The sequence below is a fragment of the Cryptotermes secundus genome, unplaced genomic scaffold (genome assembly GCF_002891405.2).
Source record: "Cryptotermes secundus unplaced genomic scaffold, Csec_1.0 scaffold2437, whole genome shotgun sequence".
Classification (NCBI taxonomy): Eukaryota; Metazoa; Arthropoda; class Insecta; order Blattodea; family Kalotermitidae; genus Cryptotermes; species Cryptotermes secundus.
The window spans coordinates 1,370-28,436 of NW_019721044.1; the positions used below are offsets into that span (position 1 = coordinate 1,370).

Genomic DNA, 27,067 nt, shown 5'->3' on the forward strand with positions numbered 1-27,067 from the left:
AAGTTTGGTCCATTCCTCCTGGGACACCCTGTATATGTCAGATTTATGTTATGAATGTACCTAGCTTCTGGATATGTGTCAACTCAGCTTATGGCAGTGTTTTGAATTTAGGTATCATTATTTTCTTCAACTGAAGGAGGATGTGATAGATGGTCGAATGAGCTGTGACACTAAGCAAGCAGTGCTTTTAGCAAGTTACAGCATGCAAGGTAAGGTTACTGGTTTTGTTGTGCTTGTACTGTTGTAGTTTGAGGATTCATGCATTCGTATGTTCATTTAAATATAAAATGGTTCGCTTAGCGTTTGCTGAAATATAATTTTGTGTTCAAAATTATAGTGTGAATCCATAATGTGTATATACTAACCATCTTTTAGTGCATACAATTTCACTTGTCACGTCACACTACATGTTTCGGCATCATTCTGCCATCCTCAGATGTATTAATCATGTTAAACCATTGCACTGCCTGCCATCAAGTGTCCATTTATAAAATGATATAAAATATGTGTTCGTCATTATTCAATAATAAAATTTATATATTAAAACTTGTTAAGATCTATCATCTTACATGTCATATATCAAACTGCTGCCTCAGCTCTCCAGCGACCGCGCTCCACATCCAGACGCATTCAGTCAGCAGCAGTGACCACAGCCAGCCAGTCTGCTATCCCACTTCGTACAGAGCGCTCAGTCTTCAGAGGCATCGGCACTTCGCTGCGTCAGGCACAGCTGCCTTGACTCTCCGATGGCACGCCCGACTCACTGGGCAACTCGGCTGCCTCGACACACCGGCTGTCATGCCCGACCCACTGGGCAACTGGCTTAGCTACCGCCTCTCCACTCCTGCGACTGCGCTCACAAGCAGACGTCTTCCAGTAACCAGGCAACTCCCGGCAAATGGCGCACTGCGACCAGGCCACTGCCTCGGCTGCCGCAACGAACATCTCTTTCTACCGGCGTATGTAGCGCTACTTTACCGGCCAAACATCCCAGCAGCCAACGGTCCTTTTCAGGACCTACAAACTTTCCGAAGAAGTGGGTACTCATTACTCATTGGAGTAACGACAAAACCCCACATTCCTATTCGTCACCGTTAGTATGTTCAAGATTTGTATCATATCATATCATATATTGTGACGTGGATGGCGTAGCGGGAGGTGGGGGTTGCGTGAACTCTGTGATCTTGCGAGCGACGTCACATACCCCCACTCAGGCCATCAGTGTGCAACGCTCGGTAGACACCCCTTTCCCTGCAGTGACGTAACATGGGACGCCACAGTTGCTACATAGCCGTAAACAACTCCCGGCAGCGCTGCCCAGCAACGCCTTTGTAAACACACGGCGAGGAGTCCGTGCAACGACTGTTCCTAGGCAGTCGGTAAACACGGCGTTACGCAACAGCGGTGCCTATTACGTAACCGTTTTCTGTGTTGTCCGCAACGGGGCTAAATAAGGAGCAGCAAACACTATTCGACAGTGAGTTATGAGTTAGTCAGCAGTCAGACAGTTAGAAGAGAGTGAGTGATCAGCAGCCGCTGAAGACAGTTGAAATGTAGCTGTCACCGGAGACAGTTGAATTGGAACAGTCGCCGAGTTCAGTTGTAGCAGAAAGAAGAATACTGGAACGTGTGATTAGAAGTGATAGTGTGAGAAGCAGATGCTTGGCTCACAAGACAAATAAGTGGGAGTGTGTGATACAGTGACACTTGTATAGCTCCCGTATCGTACCGTGAATATGTGTAGACTACTGAAGATAGAGTGAATGCAATACTGTGTAGGGTTGTAAATTATGTAAAGCCATAAGTGTTATAATTAATTGTAGCCAAGACTTGTAGGTTTTTAAATAAACCAATTAACAATCCGAACAGCGTCTTCATTGGAAAAAACACGTTACAATATGTTAGCCATGTATTTGCGTGATGATGGGTTTTAATAGCCAAAACATGTAGCAGAGCCAAACCTGGCACTGACCTTAATATAGTTGTTTTGTGGTGGTTTTAATAAAGAAATTGTATATTATAACACAACAGGATGAATGAAATGAAAATTAGACAATACTCTGTGCACAATCACATTATGTATACCAGCCAGTAAAATTAATGGTAAGTGGGTGATACGTTTTAGCCATATACTATGATAGTTATCAGTATAAGAAGCTCTGTGATCCAACTGTCCATCATCAGTTATGCTCTTTAGATCTTTTTGGTGAATGTTGTGCAGCTTCACACTCTACCTCTCCATTGTCTCACCCAGGGTAACTCTGTGGTTCATTCACATCTAACTTGACGGCAACATCCCTTTGGTATCAGCACTCCACACACTCAGTTCAGCTCCACTCAACTCCTTGTCATCTGCTCTTCTTATAAGCATGTCGTATGAAGGGAATACTCTACAAGGTTTGAGGGTGACCATAGTCTTGCACATGAGGTGACTGGACTCCTGAACATTCAGCAGAGTTCAGATGGTACATGCACAGCCCTGCTATGTCCTACGCCTTCTGGTTCCTCAGAGGAAGGGGTCTAAATGTTTAGATGGGACAAGTGTCACGTGAACACTGGACAAAACAATCGTGTGCTCATGGCCAATTCCCACAACAACACTTTGTGAGACTGTGCACATGGTATTGTTTTAGTCAAAATTTCACATTGCTCGTACTTAAACACAATACAGAAGCAGAGATCTTCTGCTAAGTGTATTGTGCTCTTCAAGAGGTTTCCTCACAGGTAGGTTTAAAGTAAACTGCATGTGAAACAAAGCATGGATAATAGCACAGAGACAGACACAAAACTGGAATTAACATTATTAGTATAAAAAAGTAACAAATGTTGTTTGAACAATAAATAGTTGCTATTTTTTTGTACATGGTTTGTAACCAGCTGTCAACCTATGTGATAGTTCATAATGCACATATTAATTAGCACTCTGTACCATTCGCGATACAGAACCTAAGAACTCCTTAACTGATACAAGAAAATAATTGAAATATTAAATTAATAGACAAGTAGTACATTTTCTAATTTACTCTGGGCACCTGGAAGCATATTATCGTTGTATCACTGTTATCACACTCTACTTGTATGTACGTTAGGCCAGTTCAGTCTATTATGTGCCATCTTTGGCTTGTGCTTACTGCTTTTAAAATATATTTCTAACCTCACATTTACTGAAATAAAAAGAACCTTTTTTGGAAGACTTCATATGAAAGGAACTGATGTATATTCCAGTCACTTTTCTGTATACTGAATAATAAAACCAACATTAAGTACAATATCAGAGAATGATCCATTCCCAATAAAGTATTCACACAAAGCATACCAATACAGATTCCACTGCCTTTCACTCTGAGCCAATCTAACAAGCACTAAATAGAAATACCCTTATGCTCTGCACTCATGTATGAACAAATTCCTTGGAGCTGAGTCCTTAGAAGCCATCAGTTGCTCAACTACTCAAAAATTTCACATTTTAAGGAAGCTGAAGATTCATTACTGAGTTCACAAGAGCCCTCCACTGGTCCCTGACCTGAATCAGGCAAATCTAGTCCATACTACCCCATCCTAATTCTCTAAGATCCATTTTTATATTGACCTCTCACCTATATCTGGGTCTTCCTAATGGTTTCTTTCCTTCTGTATAACTGGAACAGTCATTTGTAGTCCATTCATTATAATCTCAATCTTCTTCTAAGAATCAAAATCTTTATGTTTATTTTAACACATTCACTGACATTCCCATCACCTTATATGTTAAGTTCAGTGTGTGCCAGTGCCAAGCCCATCCAATGATTGGCTATAATCTCTTGTGAATGTAAATGCCATTTCCTCCTACAGATGCCACTCAGATGCACAGAAACTTTAAGTGCAGCTTGATGAAACAGAGTGTCTTCTGATTCCACAAACTAAACAAGAGTCAAGCACAAAAACTGGACAGATTACGATACAGGGCACTGAGAGAAGCCCCAGGGTATAGAAATAGTATACCGACAAATGTAATTTTGGCGGACAGTAATGAGCCGCCAGCGCACCTGAGATTGATATCTAGACCAAGGTGTCTACAGAAGAAGGCGTGGATATAAAATACTCCCTGGACTGCAATGGAGAGTTTCTGTGTAGGTTTGAAGATGCACAGAAGAAAAGCACATGCTTCACAACAAATGACTCCAAAAGAGAAGGAAAGTAATTCACCGGGTACACACTCCTAGACATAAAACAGGAAGCCACTGAAAAGCAGAAAACATTGAACATTGCGTCCATTTTCATAGCAGGGGGGTTAGCTATAGCTGAAATGAACCCAGCAGGTTTATAGTCTTGAGACTGCAAAAGCTGGATACAGGTGTTTGGGGGGATTCCAAAACTAACACTGCATCATACTTTGCATGGGATTTGAGCGACAAAATCAGACAGCTCGAACTGACAGGCAGAAGAAATGAGTTCTTTTCGATTCCAGCTCATTAGGGTGTCAAGAGAAACAAAACAGCAGACTCAGGAGCCAACCTAAGACGCATTACTTCCTGATATACTGACAGATTTGAGAGGGAAGAAAACAGCAGTCAGCAACACATTAATGTCATGTCCCCGTAACAGAGCACCCACACAATAATTGAATTTCTTGCACAGTTTGTTCGCACCAATTAGATTGACTCTTACAATGTAAAGTTTAATGTTGCATGTTACAAATTAGAGAGGCAGACCGATTTTTCAGAACTGGAAACTTAGGTTTATAAGGGGGGAAATGGTGGCAAGAAGTAGCGAGGCAGTGGTTGCAGCTACACTGAGGGTGGGTGATCCACTGTAACTAAGGCCCTGTTATAACCCATACATATGAATGAATAAATGTACAATGGGTGGGCCCTCTTGGCCCTTACACCGCAACCACAGTGATCTATTGTGCTTAACCCATACACATCCAATAATCCTTACTTCAATTAGTGGATGCATTCTGATGAGAATGGCCAGTCTAAAAATATGGACAGGACAGTCCACTATACTACCTAACACATATAAAAATCTAAATTTTAAACTACTCACAGCAACTTCCAATGTCCTGAAACAGTTGTCTTAGTTCTAAGACACACATACTCAATTACACACATGGCTTTCCAAGGGGGAATATTGAATTTGGTCCCACTGTGCATTAAGTGGAAGAGTAAAACACTGCAGCTGTCTGCAATAACAGTGGAGACAGTATGAACACAAATTTCTTTCTGTTCTTTACCATTTAACTATATGCAGTCTGCAACAAATGTACATACAGCCAGGTATATTTGTAGTTTATTTAATGATGCTGTCAGTAATTCACACTAGACAGTGTCAAATTAATGGACATTAGTATATAATGAATTTGAAAGGATGTTGAAGGGAGTGGTATTAGCCTAATATTAAAGTAGTATCTTGGCATTTGCCTGAAGGAACCGAGGAAAGCCATGAAGAAACTCAGCCATGATACAATAATTGAGTTTTTGGACATTATCCATCATCCTGTTTCTTATTTAAAATATAACTCAATAATTGTATTAATATACAATCATCACAAACTTTTAGATCTTATTTATCAGTCATAACAGTTCGTGTCATGGCTGAGATTCAAACCAAGCATTTCCTGAATACAACTCAGAAGTGTCAACGCTTGAGCCAATTTGCTCAGTCAGTAACTGGACAGAGAAATAAACGAGTGAGATTTGATGGATTTAAGGTTGTGGTAGTGACCATGAAAAGTATGGCCTTCAGAGTTGTAATGCCACATAGTTCAGAGATAGCCTAATGTTTTGGATAATCATATCACTTCCATCTTCAAGGTTAACAAGTAAGCCAAGCAATAAACCAGTACAGCTTCCTGCCTTCTTCTGCTGGGTTCTCACTTGGCTTACTTGTTAACACTGAAGATGGAAGCAGTATGTTCCTCCAAAATGTCACATTTTCTCTGAGCTATGTGGTATTAAACCCAGAATACTGTATTCATGTGAGATCTGAGTTCTCATGGCAATAAGTATCAGGATTATGGTCTTCTGGGATGTGACACCGTGTAGTGTGGTAGATGTGTAACAGCGTTTCAGAGGAGTCTGCTGCCTCCATCAGGTTCTTAAGAGTTCTCTGTGTTATTCTGAAAGGAGGGCTCAAGCGGTTAGTCGCTGGCTTCCCACCATGGCAGCCCGAGTTCGATCCCGGGTCTGGTCAAGTGGGATTTGTGATGGACAAAGTGGCGCTGGGGCGGGTTTTCTCCAAGTACTTCGGTTTCCCCTGCCAATCTTCATTCCACCAATTGCTCCACAATCAGCCTCACCTATCATCTGGGGCTAGTACAATAGGCCACAAGTGGCCGCAGTACAAGGGACTTAGTCCCACCCCACTAGCAATAAAAAAAATATTCTGAAAGTAATCTGAAACAGCATTCAGGCAAGGCATCCTCACATATTGCAGACAGCATTATGGTAACATAAATATATAAAACAAAACATTGCTTAAATAAATAAGTACATATTATTATGATGGAAAAGCTGTCTAATCATCACACTGGTACCTACAAGTCATGTTCATTGCAATTCTGTTTATAAACAATTAGTCACCAGACATTGCAGTTTACAGTGGTTTCAAGTTGATAAATATGCAGCTCATTATGCTGTTTTAATACAGCATCGCTCTTAATAGGTCAATATCCACCAATCACAAAGACACAATAAAATTTTATATATTTAATTCTGTACCATCTTTACACAATCAATGTTTGTATGTACATCCTTAGGTATCATGTACAATGCCCATTATAAAATTGGTTATGTGCTTGAACCTCTGTTAGGTCATCTTCAAGCCACACACATATGCATTTTTATCAAACTGCCATGTCTGTCATTCTACATATATATATATATATATATATATTGAATGACTGAATCATGTTTGAAACATGTAGTCAAATGAATATCATATGTAACTGATAAGGATTTATGGACTAACACTGGTCATGTAAAGGCAGTACAGAATTAAATATAGAAAGCTCAGAAAAAATGGCATGACACTCAAAGTTAAAAAATAAAATATAAAATCCATTATTTGTCAGTACGTTCTGAGAATTGAGTCAGCATTTAGAACCATGTAACATTTGAGATACAAGTTCTGTGACAAGTGAAAGAATAGAGAAAAATACACACACAAATAATAGCATAAGAAACTCCATATTAATTAAAATAAACTGAAACAACACCGGAAGTTTTGCTTCATTACTGAAAGTGGGTGTGAAGCAATTGTTTTTTAAAGCTTTACAATTCATAATGTGCAATAACATTGAATATAAAATGTTAAAATTATTGTCTTTTTAACATTTTATTTTTTATGCAAGACTACAAAATAAACTGGAAGGAACTTCTTGAAAACACAATCTCTAATTATGATCCCCCTACTTATAAAAGAATAAGGTATCAACCTGAAGGAACTGGACTCCATAGAAGGGGTGAAAAATCCTGTTTCATAATACACCTCTACCAGGCCAACTAAGCAACTGATATTCTTTGAATTCATACATATTTGGTGATTTAAGGATTTCACTATAACAAATTTTTTGCACAACCAATTCCATAAACATGTTCAACATGCTGGAAATTACAGTAAACACAAAATTTTCTGCCTCATTAGAAATATTATACTGTAGCATCGTACTATGTCGACTGAATAATAATAAAAAACATTTTCTACCACATTTTGTGGTAGCCTTGTTAAATGCAACAATCACTTCTATCTGGTAACATTTCAAACCACTTGACCAGCATGCCCGTACTTATACAGAATAGATGTTGGAGCAAAGTGTGCACATACATTTACTCATATTTTGAAACTGTCATGTGATTCCATCTCAGATGGAAATACCCAGTTCCTGAGAGCTTGACAAATGGCAAGAATGTGTACAACCAAAGGACCAAGCCACTTGTAAAATGAAATGGTGATGAACATTTATGCTTCATCTGTTATGCGGGCTGTTCAAATGTGACCTGTTTTTCGCCCAGGGCCAGATGAAGATGCAAAGCTGGCAATGGTGCAGTGACTTCAGCAGCAGCCCAAAGATGAGATCTATTTGCTGGCCACATCAATCAGATACCTGCCTTACTGACCATAGGGACCATTTTTAATAGTGTCTTTTCCTTCACCCAGACCAACACCCAACAAGATTTCATTTGAACAACCTTGGATCATGTGTTGATACATTCTGCCATTCTTGTATGCTTTCAAGTCATCACATACACTGGTCAGGTATACAGATGAACAGTAGTTACACACAACCATACTCATACCATATGGAATTTTCACCTTTTCCCTTTGTCTTTGTTGATCGTTTGCTCTCTTCTGCTGTGTTTGTGGTTGGGGCTAGGCTTCCCTGGCTGGGACTTGGTGGACCTTGAGTGGTCACCTGACTAGACTCATCCACTCCACCAATTACAGTTGATATACGGTTGTACACAAGAAATGACCTGCAAATAAATTTAAATTTAATCACAAACATCCACCTGATTAACAAATTCCACAGTATGGGATCATCCACAGAAAGATATTCGACTAAATACTGCTTGACAGCAGGACTTAACGAAGCCAATACAAAAGCTAACACTGGACACAACCCAGAGTCAGCTGCATCCATCTACAATTCTTGACCTATCTCTCTTTATAAAGGGGGGCACGCAGTAGCACAGTTGGTTGAGGCACTATGCTACAAGCTGGAAGGTCACAGGTTTAATTCCTGACGAGGTCATTGGATTTTTTTAATTGACCTAATCCTTCTAGCTGCACTATGGCCCTGGGATTGACTCAGCTTCTAACAGAAAGGAGTACCAGGAATCTTCCTGGGTGTAAAGGGCAGTTGGCATGAAAGGCTGACAACCTCACTGCCATTCATAAGTCGACTGTCTAGAAAGTGTGGGAGCCTTGAAGTCTCACAAACCCATGGGCCTGCACAGACTGATACAGGGGTTTTACCTTTTTACCTATCTCTGTTTACAACATTACTATCATTCCCACAACGTGCCACAGCTCAAATGGTTAGTCGCTAGCTTCCAACTGCGGCGGCCCTGGTTCAATCCCGGGTCTGGTCAAGTGGGATTTGTGGTGGACAAAGTGGCACTGGGGCAGCTTCTCTCCGAGGACTTCAGTTTCCCCTGCCAATCTTCATTCCACCAATTGCTCCACAATCACCCTCACCTATCATCTGGGGCTGGTACAATATGCCAGAAGTGGCCGCAGTACAAGGGACTTAGTCCCACCCCACTAGCAATAAAAAAAATCATTCCCACAAAGAAAAATCTGCACTGCAACTTCAGAAACTGTTTAGGTTACATATCATGCCATAATCTAGTGTGAATATGCCTTACTATCATGTCTACTATTCAAAGTTTATGTATTCACTGTTGTCACAATCCCATTACAGTCTTTCTACCATTTTTACTGTAAAACATGCAAAGTTTATGTTTTCACTGTTGTCACAATCCCATTACAGTTTTTCTACCATTTTTAGTGTAAAACATGCAAAGTTTATGTATTCACTGTTGTCACAATCCCATTACAGTCTTTCTACCATTTTTACTGTAAAACATGCAAAGTTTATGTATTCACTGTTGTCACAATCCCATTACAGTCTTTCTACTATTTTTACTATAAAACATTCAAAGTTTATGTATTTACTGTTGTCACAATCCCATTACAGTCTTTCTACCATTTTTACTATAAAACATGCAAAGTTTACGTACTCAGTGTTGTCACAATCCCACTCTTTTCATTTCTTACAGTTTAATGTACAGCTATCTCGTAAGAGGCTATGGAGGCCCACAGGGTTGTGAAATGTCGAGGCCCCCCACATTTTCTATACAATTGACACACAGATGGTAGTGAGGTCGTCAGCCCTATGCACTGGCTACCCTCTAAACCCCAGGAATCTTCCTGGTACTCATTTGTTAGAGGCTGAGTCGACCCCAGGGTCATAATGCGGCTAGGAAGATTAGGTCAATGGAAAAATCCAATGACCTCATTGGGAATCGAAACCATGACCTTCCGGCTTGTAGCACAGTGCCTCAACCAACTATGCTACTGTGATTTCTTACAGAGGAAGTAATAGGGAAATAAAATGGCTTACTCATAGACCAAACCCCATTAGCATATAAATAAAATTAACAGTTTTCTTGGGGTTCTCTCTCCAAGTGAAATATCTTTTGTGCTTACCAATTTTTTCCAAATATGGGGGAAATGGTGGGGGCAGAACGAATTTGGCAATTATGTACATAGATCCTACATTGTAATTCAAAGCTACTTTATACAGCAGAAACCTAGTTCTTCCTGAATTTCATGTTTTCTGGGCTGTGACATCATGTACTCAGATAGGAATTTAATTCCTCCATCTTCAGGGCAGAAAATTGAGACAACAGGTTCGGCATTAGCTACATAATTAAATGGTGTCACACCCAAGAAGACCATACACTTAATATTCATTGCCATGAGAACCTGAAATCCCATTTTACGTTTTCTTCATTTCATGTTCATCTCCTATGTTTCCACCACAAGTGCGAGTATGTTCAAGTTAAATTTATTTTATTTGCGTTTCCCCAGTTTATTCAAATGCCAATGTCACCCAGTGGCACTTGAAATCAATCCTACCCATAAAGAGCATGTGTAAGAAGTAGCACAGCTGCGTAAGAGACGACTGTACCTTGAATCCTGTGGTGTGGAAGGGCATGGTGCTTCTGGAGCTGTTACATTATCAAATGTTACATCTTGCTCCTTGCTCTGAAAAAGAAAACACTGCCTATTTAAGTACTGTCATCTGTATGAGTGATTCATAAGTTGGGGTTTAGATTGGATGACTGAATTTATTAACACCTTATTTTACAATCATTCATAATCACAATAAATTATAGCACTATCTCTTATCTATCCACTTCACAAATCACCAGGACATGCTAGGTCCTTTTAGACTTCACTAGTTGTATCCTGGCAACAGATTCGTAAGTCTCACTGCAACTACAGCACACATAAAGTCTTTCTTCACAGGCTGACTTTCAACTGACAACTGAACTGAACAATGACTGAACTGTCAATTATTGTTTGCTTCTCATTATATAGACTCAGGTCAGACCACAGCACAGAAAACACATCTGTTGCCCAGCAATGGACATATGCGAACCATGCAGAAAACACCTCTTGTAACACTGGTTCTATTGTTGCGTGCATGTATTGTGGTCATTATCTAGAAATGGGTCTACTCTATCGTTGGTTATATGTTGCAGGCTTGTTTACCGATGCATTTCCTAGTAATGGGTCCACATGTCATAGTATGATAAATAAAGAAATAACTAAAATTTATTTCCACATGTATCTATGAGAAAAGGACTGAATCCTGGTGAGAAACGCATAATCCTCTTGTGGGACCTCAACAAGTCAACCTGAGCCTCAGATTCTCGCAAGGTCACACTTTTTGATAAGGCCAAAAGGGAGGCATCATCCAAAAGGATCTGCTGGTTTGTCTGGAGGCTGTAGGAAAGTAATCTTCAACTTTCATTTAATTATTATAGAAGTGATACATATTCACCACACAATGAAGGAGTACGTGTGGAATGAAGGCAGAGCTCCACACAGAACTGGATGGACATCACCAGTCAGCTTCATGCTCTGGCTGCATTGCATAGGTACAATCTCTATCACAGTGCACAGTTTCCAAATACATTCTGTGCAAACTGGCATTCTGAATTCACATTATAACGTGAATGTACGCTTGCTAAAATTTGTTCCTATGCTTACTTTGGTTTTTATCATTATTATTAGAGGTACAGTCAGCACAATTCTATTATTACTACAGTTCTGTTTCCTATGGTTACCAAGGTTATTACATTTCAGTAGCTGCACTCCTGTTGCCCCTACCTAACCATCCATGTATATCCCATATTGCTATTACTGACAGTAGCAAATTAAAAAGTACAAATTTGGGGTGTCCTCCAGTGGCATAATGTTCATATCAAAATCAAAATCTGCACAATGGTTCACAAATTGAAATGTGCAGATGTCTCGAGAGACATGGCTGTCATTATATACACTATTTTCTTGCATTATAAAGAGCTCTTACCAATCATCTAGTCAGCTTTTAAGAAATAACTGTGTAGAAATTCAAAATCAGTACTCGTATATACAAATTTTGTTATAGAAATCATATGGAACTCTTTGTTGAACATGGACTACATCTGAATTGGGGCAATGTATTTTAGTAGATACTATATTATATTTTATGATTTAAATTACAGTCAGTGTGTAGGAGTTTGAAATGTAAAACTAACACTGTTTGCAAACATTCCTACAACCCACTGACATGAATGGTTAATATGTACACATAAAATATTAATTGAAATATGTGAGTAATTTTATTCAGTTCATTGAATCACATAGAGGTAGGTACTCATACTTACATGCAAGTTTGATAGAAGCAATTTCACTTCAATGTGCTCAACTAATTTAGATTGGTTTCAATTATCAGCAATCACTTTAATGTGAACTGCTTGCTAGCCAATCACAAGAGGTGGAGAGAGAAAAGAGGGGCATGGTACCAATATCTGTGCAATTAAAGTCTCTACGATTGTGGCACACTGTAGTCGCGTGGCTGGCCAACATTCTTAGCTCAGGTTCACACTCAGATATGTCCAGGACCACCCACGAAATACTAAAACACCAATAACTTACAAATGATTCCTGTCCTGTCGCACTGTTGTCCTCTCCTGTGTAGTACACTGTCCTACGGGTTCCTGCACTGCCCAAGCTCAGTGTGCTATGGGCAAGGCCATGTGAATTGTGTGATTCTAGAACACAGAGAGACACAATATGAGTAAAAATTGCATGAAGTCATAGAGTTCTGTGATCCTTAGAGGCCAGCCCAGAAATGCCTTGTAAGGTACCTCAAACATGTGTTAACAGCATAAGTTATAATTTTCTACATGTACATTCACTATATGAAACATGGTCTCTAAACTATGGAAACAACACAGACTGTGTTTGTTTGTTTGTTTGTGTGTGTGTGTGTGAGAGAGAGAGAGAGAGAAAACAGGATCCTCAAGAAACTGCATAATGAGATTCACATTTTGTACCACTTACCAAATATTATTACAATGATCTAATTAAGGTGGAAGAGATGGGCACAGTATGTAGCACATATGTGAAAGAGGTGAATGCAAAATTTAGTAAGAGAACCCAAAGGAAAGAGACCTCTAGGAAGACTTCAGCCACAGATGAGATCTTAATGAAATAGGATGGGAAAGTGTGGATCTGATTCATCTGGCTAAGGATAGGAGCTGATGGTAGGTTCTCGTGAACACAGCGATGAACCTTCAGATTTCATAAAATGTTGGGAATTTCTTGAGTAGCTGAGCAACTACTAGCTTCTCAAGAAGGAGCCAATTTTATGGAGCGAGTGAGAGGTATTATGCAACTGGAGTATTCATCTGTTTAACCAACCAAACATGTTAACTTCAATGTAACACTTCTGGCTTGTATTCCGGAGACACTCGGTTCAAATCTCGGCTGTCATGCCAACTGTCCTGCCTGACATTTTCCTTAGTTCTTCCAGACAAATGACAGGACAGTGTCTCAAATTAGGCCATGACTGCATCCTTCCACAGTCATTACTGATTACTTGTCCATCATCTGACATTATATAACCTGAATTACTGACAAGTGTCACTGCCTAAACCATAAACAAATACATAAACCTATTCACTGAGGACATCTTTAAGTGGCATTCTTCATGGCCTTGGGACCATATTTATATGCCATAAAAGGTAACGACAGCAGGAAAGGTTGAGTCAGAATTGTGAAGTACCTATTTAGTCTTTCACTGTGCCCATGAGATAGGCTTGTCATTAGCACATAGGAGATTCAAGTGCAAATAAAATACTCGTTCAATCTTCCCTATACCTATGTTTTCAAATTCTGCAAATGCACAATTACAAACATAATCTTAATAAATATATCAAAATAAAACCTCATGTATCTTATACAACAAATCCATAAAAATGGGATAATCAGACTTTCAGAGGAGTAGATAAGGTATGAAGAGGCAAAATGAAAGAATACGCTTGCTCCCAGTTACTAGCAGACAATAAAATGTAACCTGAAGCTCATCTGAAGGTGCTTCTTAACACATTGCGGACCAGTGGTTTAAACATTTAAATCACCCTGGGGACCGGCGTTTTTAAACCTACTACCCTAACTTGTGCACTGTTCACTTTAAAAATTAATATAAAATCTCCTAATTAATTTTATGAACTGAAATTTTTGGAGAACACTTACCAGAGCTCCTAGATGTGCTTGCGCATGTGATATCTCTGGAAACATTCACCTTTGTGAAGAGGGATTACGCAGAAGTTGTACATGTAAGCAGTTCTACTCGTCTTCTTGTGCTCTGCGCACACACGGCACTGCCTAGAAGGGTGTTTCTTCTTGCAATATTCACTCTTCACAATTTTCACGAGAATAAGTTTCTGCATATCACCTGAGAGTCGGCCAGGGGGGTCTACTTGAGGCCTCCGGCAGGTGCGAACAGATGGTCCCAGCTGCACTACGTCTGTGTCTGATGTAGGTACTGCCGCCACCGTGACGTCAGTAGCCCAAGCTTTCGCAAGTTTCAACAGAATGCTTTGTATTTCAAAGTAGAATTTCTGTTCACCTTTTTGAAAACCGTAAATGAATTGAAAATTGCACAGTTTATAAGCCACAGTGCAACTTTCTTCGTCCATTTTACTGTTTTCCTAGGAAGGGAATAATAGGCCAAGAACTGGTCGGCCCTATCAACTCCTTTCATGAACATATTATACTCGGAAATACAAAGAGGCTTCTTTACTTGCCCGTGTCGTCTTTGAACATCGACCATGCTCGAATTGTGAATAGTGGAAACCATATTCACAACGCGAGTATCCCTCCAGGACTGAAGAAGAATGTCCCCCTTCCTCCTGAATGCGGTGTCGCCACGTTTCAGGCGTTTACATTCCTCTTTCAGATCTGGAGGGAGGCCTCTGTTCACCCTAATTGTACCACAAATACGTACTTTCCTTGAAAGTAGGTATTCTGCAGTTGCCACACTGTTGTAATAATTATCTTGATACACGTGATAATTTTGATCGAGATAGGGACCCAAAACAGAAAAAAGAGTTTCTTGCAATTTCTTGCCTTCAGCAGAATACATATCTAAATTTCCTATACAGCCTGAAGTGCTTTCCGTGACAACACGAACAAGTAGGCCATACTTTGTGAGCTTCCCAGGATTATACGTTCGAATACGAAGCCTTCCTCTCCAAGGAATCACAGATTCGTCCAAAGACAGTTGTTGCTCTGGCTTATAAACTGTCTGAAATTTTTCAACCAAAATGTCTAATAAGGGCTGAATTTTGAAAAGCCTGCCCGTTGGTTGTGGTTGCACTTCATTATTGTTGAAATGCAAACACCACCATATCTGTTCAAATCTCTTACGACTCATGAGTTTGCCGAAAATTGCAATTTCTAAAAATGGGTCACTTGACCAATAATCCTTCAAATTTTCTCTCTTTGTAAGCCCCATTAGAATGATTATAGCCAAAAAAATTTTCATTTCTGTTGAAGTGACATCCACCCACTTCAAAACCTTATTGGTTCTGTCGTACGCCTCACGGTGTTGGAGACAGTATCTGTTAGTTTCCTGACACAACAGGTCAAAGAAACTATCTCCAAAAAACAGTGACGCAACTTCAGACACGTCTGTTGGGTCCGATGGCATCTGCTTCACCCCCGGATCACCAGTAAACTTTCCCAAAGTGGGGGTTTTGTCCACTTTATCCCATGTAGCTGTCCCGACACTCGCACTTTCAACGGAGCTCTCACTTTCACTCGACACATTTTGGGCAGCCCTGTGGTCCCCGTCACTGTCACTGTCACTGATAATGGCCTCGCTATCAGGAGACGAAGCAGTTGGCAAATCTGATAGCTCATCGGAGAATATATCTAATATTTCCTGTCCTCCGAGAGATCGCAACTGCTTTTGTCTCTGAGCCATGTTGAACTGGTAGCTGCGTGGTTCATACGTGCAAGCTTGGATTAGAACAAAGCCAATTTTGTTTAGGTTGTGACAGGAAATGACTCTGGTCGAGTTACTAGATAAGGCAGCAATCATTCCCGAGGTCATCTATGCAGTAGTTACGATTCAACGAAGCCACACAGTGATATATAGCGTTTTGCAACATAACGTGACCGTAGAGGGCCATATGGCCCGACCGGTCCGCAACGCTTGGAAACATAGAGGGCCATATGGCCCCTCCGGTCCGCAACACTTGGAAACATAGAGGGCCATATGGCCCCTCCGGTCCGCAATGTGTTAAAACAGATTTGGAAAGTAAATCCAATGCATTCACTAATCCGTAACATTCACTGCACAAACATACAAACCTGGAAGGAAATGACTCTTCAGATCATCTAAGCTAACATCTGATTCATTTCCCCCTTCTCCAGATTCTGACCCATGGGACAAAGTCACCTGGCTTTCAGCATGCCTACTGTCTTCATGCCAAGACCGGCGGTTCTAGACAATCATGAAGCAAACAGTTTTTAGTATATATGTGGTACAAGTTCTTCATAAACCTGCAAGCCTAGGCCTTGTGTATGTAACAACAACAACAGGAACAAAATATTTGTTAATAACGAAGTTGTGATTATAATTTTCTAAGCATAACTGGCAAAAGTAGACATCTCACTGTTACACTTTTACATCATTGGGGAGAAGAAAAAAAATATGGAGCACCTGTCTGCAGTTTATTTTAATTTCACAAAGCTAAGCCATTTGTAAAAGAAAAACATTTGTTGGTCAAAGAAGGCCAAATAAGAGCTTCAGTCTGTCCTCTGTTGATGCCATGATGAAATACTAGTATACTCTCGGTGTTTCAGAAATGTAGCACAGCTGTTGCAGGGAGCAGCTGACCATGTTTCAAAGATGATGTTAGCTGACAGTGGGAGAAACACCGGCATCTACTATAGAGAGATTGAATGGGCGCAAAACCTTTCTTGACATGAGGTCAAGCAGGAAGTCCCAATGCTAAAGCAAAGGGCTTGAGTCTCAGGTGAGCAGTTGTGAGACCACTGTCCTACAAAACTGCAGTGATTTCTTTCAAAAGGTTTCACTGAATGCTCTCATAATTTTGTGTATAAAGGAGAGGAATATATATGAAATATGAAATGACTGTGATTTTATAAAGTGCTGAAGTGTCTTAATTTGAAATTGTATAATTTAATCTCTGTTTTCATCCTCCACTAAGTACTTCAAACATTTTATTAAATTCCACAGATGACAGATGCATGCCTACTCTCCCATGATTAAAACACCTTATTAAATGAGGGAATTCAAAAACAAATTACAAAAGCAAGAGGCTTTCATTTACTTGTATACTTACTCTTGGTACCTTGTTCATGAAGTCTGATCCAGCTTTCCTGACTCTTTTCACAAGTGTAGCACCAAAACTTTTCCTGAATAAACAAAGAAATATTTTGTATGCAATAGCATAGACAGGATTTGGACACTTTAATTACCTGAACATTTCAATTAGCAGGATCAACATTGTGATTCTTATACTGATCATAACATACTTCTAAATTTGGGCTCCTGTTTAATGGTTTTCCTAAGTCCCACTTGACAAATACCAGGAAAGTCTCTCAATTAGACTATGACTGCTTCAGCTCTTTGCCCATTCATCATTCATGAGCCACTGTACCATCTGATGCTGACAGTTGTCTCTTTAACAGGCCGTGGAAGCCCCTACGGGTGTGAGAGCTCAAGCCTCCCACATTTTCTAGATAACTGGCTCTCAGATGGCAGTAAGTTTGTCAGCCTTATGTGTCCATCACCCTCTACCCTCCAGGAATGTTCCTGGTACTCATTTCTGTCAGAAGCTGAGTACAGTTCCGGGTCATATTGTGGCTGGAAGGATTATTTAACTGAAAAATTCAATGACCTCATCAGAAACGAACATGTGACCTTCCAGTATGTAGCATAGTGCCTCAACCAACTACACTACCTTGTGCTCCAGATACTGACTGTGCTGTGGATGTAATGACCTGTGTATTCTTTACCTCTGCACTAGTTGGAAGTGAGTGGTCAGCTTCAGGCCTCAGCCACTTTACCCAAGGGGAAAGACACATTATAAGATAATTTTATAAAATTCTCAGAATATTATAGTGTCACGTGTTGGGTGTATAACGCAACAAATAACTTCACGCTGTATTGAATATAGCAAATTTTATTTCACATTTGCCCTTACAATCACCCAAATTACAATCTGACAACTACTGCCATCGGAAGTATCACAAATACTACACTGCAAATGCCAGAATACAACTGACTGGTTGCTGGCTAACTCGTAACTGCTGCCTTGAGAACTCGTAGGCTTCCTCGGAACTAACTCAGAACTGAGAACTCGGCGATGGCCACATTACAACTAACTCGCAGGCAGCGCAGCTCTCTTATATAGGGGCTGTGTGTGCCTGTTACGTAGCAACGCTGTTACCTCACTCCGTCTTATGTCACCGCGCGTTGCGTGTTACATTACCGTGTGGAGGGGGGGAAGGGAGCGCTGACTCATCCGCCATGTCACTGTGGCCTGAGTTGCCACGTTGCTGCTGGGTAGGGAGGGGTTCTCCGTTGCGCAACATGTCACAATAGTACAAAATTCAAAATTCTGTTAAGTCAATCATGAATCTTTTGAGACCAACAAATGACTAATAAAAAAGGTACTCACTTTTTTGTGGAGCAGCTGTCCAGTTTACGGTAATGTTCCATGATTTTCTCCTCGAGTTTTTCTTTCTGGCGACAGAGATTGTTCAGTCTGTCTCTGATGAAACAAAACCAAACAGCACTGAATGTAAACAACAACCCAATCAAACTATCTCACATAGGCGGACACTCACTTTACATTCAACATTCAAAAGTTTGTGAATTCAACATAAGATATATTTTATCTCTGTCTTTGTGGGTTATGACTGTAATGAGATATTTTCTTCTACACACAGTTTAACTTTACCATACTGGGAATCTACTGGTCTATAGATAACTGCCAGGATTCCAAGAAACTGTCCTGAACCAGTGTCAGTTTTCTATATCTTTGCCATTCCTCTCAAACTGTGATCTTCTGGGTTGTGTTCCTGTGTAGTCTTACAGGTGGATACAGGTGTTCCAGAGGAACATAATGCCTCCCATCTTCAGGGGTGATTCTGAAGAGTGTTCCTCTGAAACATCAGCATCTGTCTGTATGATTACATAGATTCACAGTCCAATGACCACAATCTGAACAATCACCACAGTGAAAACCTTAAACCTATATTTTCTATCCCTTAACTCTGAGAAGTCAAACTCTGTCCATGTAAAGAATACCAGACTGCCACCTTTGTGTGGAGTCCCTATTATAGCATTTTCTGCACCTGCCCCATTTTCCATTATTAACACACTTTGGCTTTCAACATTTTTTCCAAGGCAGTCAATGACTACCTATCCCTATTTTGCATCTTTTGAGAAGTACATAGCTACTGCCTGTCAGCAGATAACATATAAGGTCTAAAAATCTTTTAAATTATATTTTCTTTAACTGAAGGCATTCTGGGTAAAATGACTGGATGAGAGATACTTTAAATTGTAGATCCCCTTTACCAGCCATCTCTTGTCATTTAGTAGATATGCAGAATTCTACCCCAAAGTAGATTCCTTCATCCTTGCAGGTGGGCACGGGTCAGGATTGTTCAAAGACCATGAATGGAGAACTCTACTATGGTCACAAACAGCGAGTACTTACGTGAACATCTTCTCCTCCGTGTGATAATGCTCCTTATCTTCCAGAGAGTGTGTAAGCAGCTCATGGTATTGACTCAACAGCAGCGATACATGATCCATTAGAGAGCGACGGTCATCTTCTAGTCCTGTGTTCATCTGCAGTAACATCTACAGAAAAGAAATGATCAGAATTTCCTTCCAATTCTTCATGTTTATGTAATTCTCCAATCAGCACATTTACCATGATGGATCACTGTGATGACAGTCAGCAACAGTGGCATAACTGGCTACTGGAATTTCCGTTAGAGGCTGAATCGATCCCAGGGCCATAGTGCGGCCGGAAGGATTAGGTAAACTGAAAAAAAAATCCACCTCATCGGGACAGGATCCCGCAACCTTCTGGCTTGTAGCACAGTGCCTCAACCATGTTACTGCGTGCCGTCTTGCAGTAAGGTATAAAAGGTAAAGCTATCCCTGTAACAGGCCATGAAGGCCCTCAGGAATGTGAGACGTCGAGGCTCACACATTTTTTCTGAACAATCGGCTCATAGATGGCAGTAAAGTTGTCAGTCATATGTACCAGCCACCTTTTATCCACCAAGAAGACTCCTGGTACTCATTTCTGTTAGTAGCTGAGTGAACCCCAGGGCCATAGTGCAGCTACAAGGAGTAGGAAATTTGAAAAAATATCCACCTCATCGGGACTTGAACCCACAACCTTCCAGCTTGTAGAATAGTGCCTCAACCAACTATGCTATCATGTGACCCAGACTGGCTTGGAGTACTTTCAATAAAACCACAAGTATTTATTACTGTATCATCTCCAATTTTTATTCTCTCTTCTGGTATTTCCTTTCATATTTATTACAAATCTTATTTAAATATTGATTAACACATTCTTTTTGCCTGGATAATCTGGTTATCCTTGAATCTTACAGTCTGAAATAGCAAGCTTTTACTCTAAGTACTATTCTGACAATAGACTAGATTAACTGAACTATAATAATCTTCATTCTGAAACTACTACGTTCTACAGCGGTTTACCGCAATGATCTTATTTAGAACAGGAGCTGTAAAGACACTGTCTGGCCTACCTCACATCTGTTGTTCAGCTTAGACACTTCAACTTCTAGGAGAGTGTTATGGTCATTGGATTTGGCCAATTCACCCTGCACCTCAGTCTGCCGCAGCTTCAAGCTGCCATTCTCACTGCGAAGAGACCGATACTCTTCCTGCAAGCTACGGTACTCTTGCTTCAACTTCTCGCTTGCGGTGAACAGGTTACGAAAATCATCCTGAGGAAGAATCGGCACCATAGGAAATGATATAATGTGTATGAACTTTGTAAAAATACAGACTCCCTCTCCCTCTCCACTCTTTTGTCCACAGACAATGGAGGCAGTACATTCCTCCAGAACATCAGTAAACATCTGTCAGAGTGCACAGCGTCACATGCCAGCACACAGTAATCTTCTGAGACACTTTGAAATGTAATTAGAAGAAATAGATGCGAAATATTGATAAAATGTTCCTCCTTCCCCCAATATACAAAAAGGAAAACATGACAACAAAGATTCGATCTTGAAACATCTGAATACAAGACTATTGCTCTGTTACTGAGCATCCCTACTCAATACTTTGAACTGTTGATGTTAACAGCATTCACAGGCTTATCTTGTATAGAACAGTTTGATACTTTTCATAGTATGGTATTGAATTTCATGGTTCTCTTTGTTACAAAGAGGTTCTTGTTAATATTGGTTCATGAGTTATATGTTCATTGTCTATTCATAGACATTCTATTCATATTTTTTGTTTCATTGTTTACATTCCCTACAGTATGGACAATACTTTGTGAGATGAGGCACTGACTAATATTATAATTTACTTTACTACATCTACATTATGAGACTCATACACAATTTTACATACGCATAAGTATGAATATTCCAACTTGTCTGTGGGAACGAAACAAAAAACAAATCACAAACAAATGACTGACACGTTGATGTAAAAACACCAAAAGAATTTTATTCTTATTTTATATCATACTTCTGTTTTATATAACTTGATTTATTGTATTTTTACATCAAGGGGTTTTTGTATACATTTTAATAATATTTATCCAATTTTGTTGGTGCTGTGGTTCAGTGGTGTGTGTGTATATATGTGTTAATCATGTATTTGCCTGATGATGGCTATCAATAGCCGAAATCTGTAGCAGGGCCGAAAACGGTCTGATCTTGATATTAGTTGTGTTGTGACGGATATAATAAAGAGGTTAAATACCAATTACATACAATACTGGTATTAAAAAAATATATACAATTGACACAAACAGAACAGAAGTCATGCAGTAGTCTGTGACGTCACACAACCATCCGATCAACTTATATTGTCCTGCAAAAGAACAACCAGGGAAACGAAAAAGTTGTCACTTTCGTTTATGATGGTACATGGACCAAACTCCAGTCCAGTCCCATAAACAGACAGGCAAAGTGTCATTTGTACAACATACTTTTAGACTGGAATGTTCTGCTCTCAAATTCCCAAGGGACCGAGATTCTGCCTTCAGTTTTTCTTTTTCTTGTTCCAGCAAATTTTGGGATGCCTCCTGCCGGGCGCACAGCTCTTTCAGTGCCCTCAATTCATTGCGGAGGTCTCGCTGAGTTGTCTTAAGTCCTTCCTTTTCTCTCAACTGGTTCTCATACTCTGTAGTCAACTGTTCATGTAGAGACTGCAGCGTCACTTGGTCAAGAAGCAGCTGCTGGTGTGCACACTGCTGCAAGCTGCGCTCCTTCACAAGCTGTACAAGATTAATCATCACGAGTATAAAACCAATTCCAATTGTTCCCTAAAACAATTAAACCTCCACTTAAGGTTTCCTTTTCAACCAGTGCATTTGAACACTATCTACCTAACACCACAGAGACAAGTCCTCCTTGATAATCTTCCAGTCACTCAGCTTCTCAAGAATTTTCCAATATTTTATGGAACCTCAAGGTTCATTACCATGATCACATGAGCCCTCCACTGATCCTTATCTTCAGCCAGATCAATCCAATCTAAAACACCCCAGCCTACTTCTCTAAGATTCATTTTAATATTGTGAAGAAATGGAGGAACACTTAAGATTATTGACTTAGGATCGTTAAAACTGACCATTAAATGAAGGAAAACCTTAAGTCCAGGAACATTAAGTGGGGATCCACTGTATAACAACTTCTCCTACAAAAAACTAAGATGCTAAAAGATACTGGAAAATTATGTGAACTGTATTCAAAGACAACATTTACAAAAGTTATTCCTGTGGAATGAAATGAGAATATTTTGTAGAAGTCATATACATTATAAAAATCTCTACCTCATCTTTCTCAGCAACCAGCTGGGAATTGGCAAGCTGTAGCGCTGTATGTTGAGTTGAAAGGGATGACACTTGTGACTGTAATGTTGCTACAGTGACCTGCAACTTTGCATTGTCAGAATGAAAGCTATCAGCTGAGCTCTGCAATACAGCCAATTCCTGATGCAACTCTTCACACTGACGACTCAAAGACTCATTATCAGATCTGAGAGATTGAACATCAGGACTAGGTTCCTTGTTCTTGTTCTGTTCCTCAGCAGAAGCCTGCTGTGTTAACTTGCACTGTCTACAGAGCTCTGTACCCTCTTCTTTAGCAAGCAACTCTCTTACAGCCCGTACGACCTCTGGGCTTGACACTATCCTGAAATCAGATTAATTGAATCACATATTAACCTTTAATTTCCAGAAGAAATAACTTAGGAAGAAAAATACAAGGAATTACTATTGTGGCATATTTGCTGAAGGCAAGAACTGTGAAGCCAGTAGACAGCTATTGTTAGGGAGCAGCTCTGCAAACATGCCCATTACTAGGCAACAGATTCGTAACACACAAGAATGGAGCCACTGTGAAGTGATGTTCTCCACACAGTCTGTGTGAGAGTTGCGTGATGCAACAATAGAAGAACTATCGTGAGAGGTGTTTTCTGTGTGGTCCGTGCTGAAGTGTTATAAGCAGAACATATAAAGAGTTTAGTGAGTTGTGAGATAGTCACCAGCCAGTAAGGATGTGAATACAGAAGCTCAGGAAGCTATGGCATTGGAAGCTGTTACCAGGTGATAACCAGTGAAGATACAGCAGACTGAGAAGACTTTGTATGTGCTGTAGTGAATTGCATAGTGTGTGAATTAGCAATAGCACTAGTTACATGTAGTTACAAGTTGTGTGTATATGTGTGCAATAAATCAAATTACCAATTCAGACCCAGTCTACAGTCAGTCTATCACATGACACTATCATGACAGAAGTGAATGTGCTTTTACAAGACAAATTTCCTAGTAATCTGCATACCACTGTTTGTAGCTTCAGCTTGTAGCAGTGCTGTGAGTTCACTCATTCTTGCCATATGAATTCCAAAATAAAAACACATAACTTAAGAAACGAGGCTAACTTACCACAGCTAGAGGTTCACACTGGTCTTCATCTCAGTTAAAGAATTTTAAGATAACAGACAAGAAATTACAGATGTGAGTGAAGTATCTCACATTCAGATCTCACTGATGTCTTGGAGGGCCCTCAGATGTGTAACTATTTTTCCTTTCCAATTTATCTAATTCAAATAGACTTTAGAAGCACTTCAAATAATATGCTTGTTAAGATTAATAGCAACAGAAAGAAAAGAATGCAAATGTGGATTCAAATCACATACAGACACTCTATCACAATACTTGCATGTTGCTTCATCACACACACTAACAAGATTATGAGTGTAAAGTTCATAATACCTTTTGGTAGTCTCTGTGATGTGCATGGTAGGTAAAGCAAAGAGAAGAGTAACAGATTCTAACAGTTTAATTAAGTTTCTCTTAATAGATAAGGAATAACAATGTGATTTGATACGCATACAGTATTCACTGTAGATTTAAATGTTACATCATATGAATGGTAATACGACAATGGAAGTGAAAATAAATAAAGATCACTGAAGTAAAGGAGTTCAATCCACCTCAGAGAGATATCCTATACAGTCAACTCTCGATTATCCAGGATAATGGTGGGGATGGAAATCACGATTAATCGAAAACCCGGTTAAGACAAATTTTATTAAAAGTAGTACTGTAATACTGTACCTTCATAATACTATAGGCCTACCTGTATTTAAATTTATTCAACCTCATTTTTATGTCATCTCATGGCCTATTTAATACTTTTTTTACATTATGCTGAAGTATGAATTAGTTATTTCAATCACAGTCTTCAACAACATCCAACACTTTTTACGAATATTCACACTTAACACTTAAAAAAATTTAATATTTTCGTTTACTTTTTCGTGGCATTTTCCTTTTTCTGTTGAATACTTAACACAACACGCTTCCTTTTACACCCCGACATTTTGCTAATGCACTTGAAGATCGATACAAAGAGACTAACTGGGGTGATGTATCTGTCCTTGAAACTTTTCACAAATCCTTGCATTCTTTCACCCCTACCCTAGAACATTGTGTTAGCATAACGGGACAAAAGAATGCAGAGCTTGGTTCACACTAGTGCGAAAATCGTGTTACAACTCACCATGTGAAACAAAAGTGAATGAATATTAAACAACATATAAGCCTCAAAAAAGCCTCAGTAGCCCCGGTTAAGCCGCAAACCTGTTAATCCGCCCCCGGATAATCGAGAGTTGACTGTACAAGATTTATCTGAGGAAAATCTGACATGACAGTAAAAATCAGTTACAATTCAAACAAGGCTTCCTCTGAATTCAAGACAGCATTATAAACCAGCTAATTACACCTGTTCAGGCTATGTGATACAATACCGACAATGAAATCCTTCTCCATTCAAGAATGACACATGGCTCAAATAACCATGTAACATACTTCTCTAAGGCAACATCTGGGTCCATCAACTGATCAAGGCTGAGCCCCATCTTTTCCAAATTGCTTCTCAGCTGCTGGGTGTTGAGCTTCTGGGTAACCAAATCACTCTGGAGTGTAGCCAGCGTCTCTCTATCCACAGCTGCACGACTTGCCAATTCTTGACTCTCTCGTTCCACCTCATGAAGCCTAATTGCAATGCACAAGGAATCATAATACTAGAGTGCAATGAAAGATAACATTTTCTTATTCCTTGATCACATTCACATATCATTACAGATGACAAGGCATGCTTTCAATGGTAAAATTCTGGTAAAGTGGTTTCACACAGCTGGTTAGCTCAGGTCCCATCCCTGGTAACTGTTCTCTTCATCATCATATATCATGAGCCAGGACAGCTCAGTCACTACAATGACAAGCTATGGGCTGTGGATGGCTGTGGTTTGGCCTAGCAATTGCAGAAGATTTTTCTCTATTCCACAGCATCCACACAGGCTCTGGGGCCCACCAAGCCTCCCCCCCAGTGGGTACTAGAGGCGCTTTCCCCGGGGGTAATTAAACTGAACATTCACCTCCATCTAGTGCTGAGGTCAAGAATGATGGAGCTATACCTCTACTCCCTCATACGTATTCATGGTGTGGTACTTCATTAATCAAGCACAAGAAAAACTTTACCTATACCATCATATCCAGCTGGCTGAAACCCAACATTTCTATTTGAGTGGCACACATGGAAAGATTGCCTCTGGGATAAGGGTACTTGCATTATGAAATTACTTCAATCTAGTGCCAGTATTTGAACAAATATGGATATTCCCTCCATGTTCACTAGATGGTGGATGTGACACACATACAAGGAAAGTGTCTTAGGCACCTCCCTTGTCGGTGTCTGTGTGGGATATAATGGAAAAAAGAAAAAATCCATGTACCCCTAAATGTGTATTGATTTAGACTGTCTACAGTCAAACTGCTACATTATTTACAGAGTGACAGAACATTAAAAAGCAATAAAAATGATAGCTGTATAGGGGTCTAGCTAAGGAATGGACATTAACGTTCTGGTGTGTTGCTAGCTTTTTCCGCTATGTACCTCGGAGGTAAGAGAGCCAGGATAGCACAGTCAGAATCATGACTGGCTATGGGCTGGATGACCAAGGGGTTTGAGTTCGAGTCCCTGTGGGGGAAAGAATTTTCATTTCTCCATGTTGTCCAGACCGGCTCCGAGGCCCACCCAGCCTCCTATCCAATGGGTATTGGGCATTCTTTTCCTAGAGGTAAAGTGGTCAGGGTGTGAAGTTGACCACTTACCTCCAACTAGTGCTGAGGCCAAGAAAACGTGGGTCTATACATCCACTCTGCCATACGCCCTCACGGTGTAG

At 40.0% G+C, this 27,067-nt stretch overlaps 1 protein-coding gene across 2 annotated transcripts in view; it reads right to left on the bottom strand.

Moving 5' to 3' along the window:
- Positions 1-6,544: 6,544 nt before the first annotated feature.
- The window catches only part of LOC111875371 (girdin), a 45,902-nt gene continuing 25,379 nt past the window's right edge, over positions 6,545-27,067 (bottom strand). For both annotated transcript variants that reach the window (XM_023871580.2, XM_023871579.2), the window contains 11 exons: positions 25,692-25,877; positions 23,151-23,511; positions 22,305-22,592; positions 20,881-21,081; positions 19,809-19,954; positions 18,762-18,854; positions 17,421-17,493; positions 16,423-16,555; positions 12,697-12,812; positions 10,679-10,755; positions 6,545-8,456 (listed from right to left, as the gene is read on the bottom strand). In XM_023871580.2, the coding sequence (XP_023727348.1) occupies positions 8,258-8,456; positions 10,679-10,755; positions 12,697-12,812; positions 16,423-16,555; positions 17,421-17,493; positions 18,762-18,854; positions 19,809-19,954; positions 20,881-21,081; positions 22,305-22,592; positions 23,151-23,511; positions 25,692-25,877 (1,873 nt within the window). In that variant the 3' untranslated portion in view covers positions 6,545-8,257. The remainder of the gene's footprint in view (positions 8,457-10,678; positions 10,756-12,696; positions 12,813-16,422; positions 16,556-17,420; positions 17,494-18,761; positions 18,855-19,808; positions 19,955-20,880; positions 21,082-22,304; positions 22,593-23,150; positions 23,512-25,691; positions 25,878-27,067) is intronic.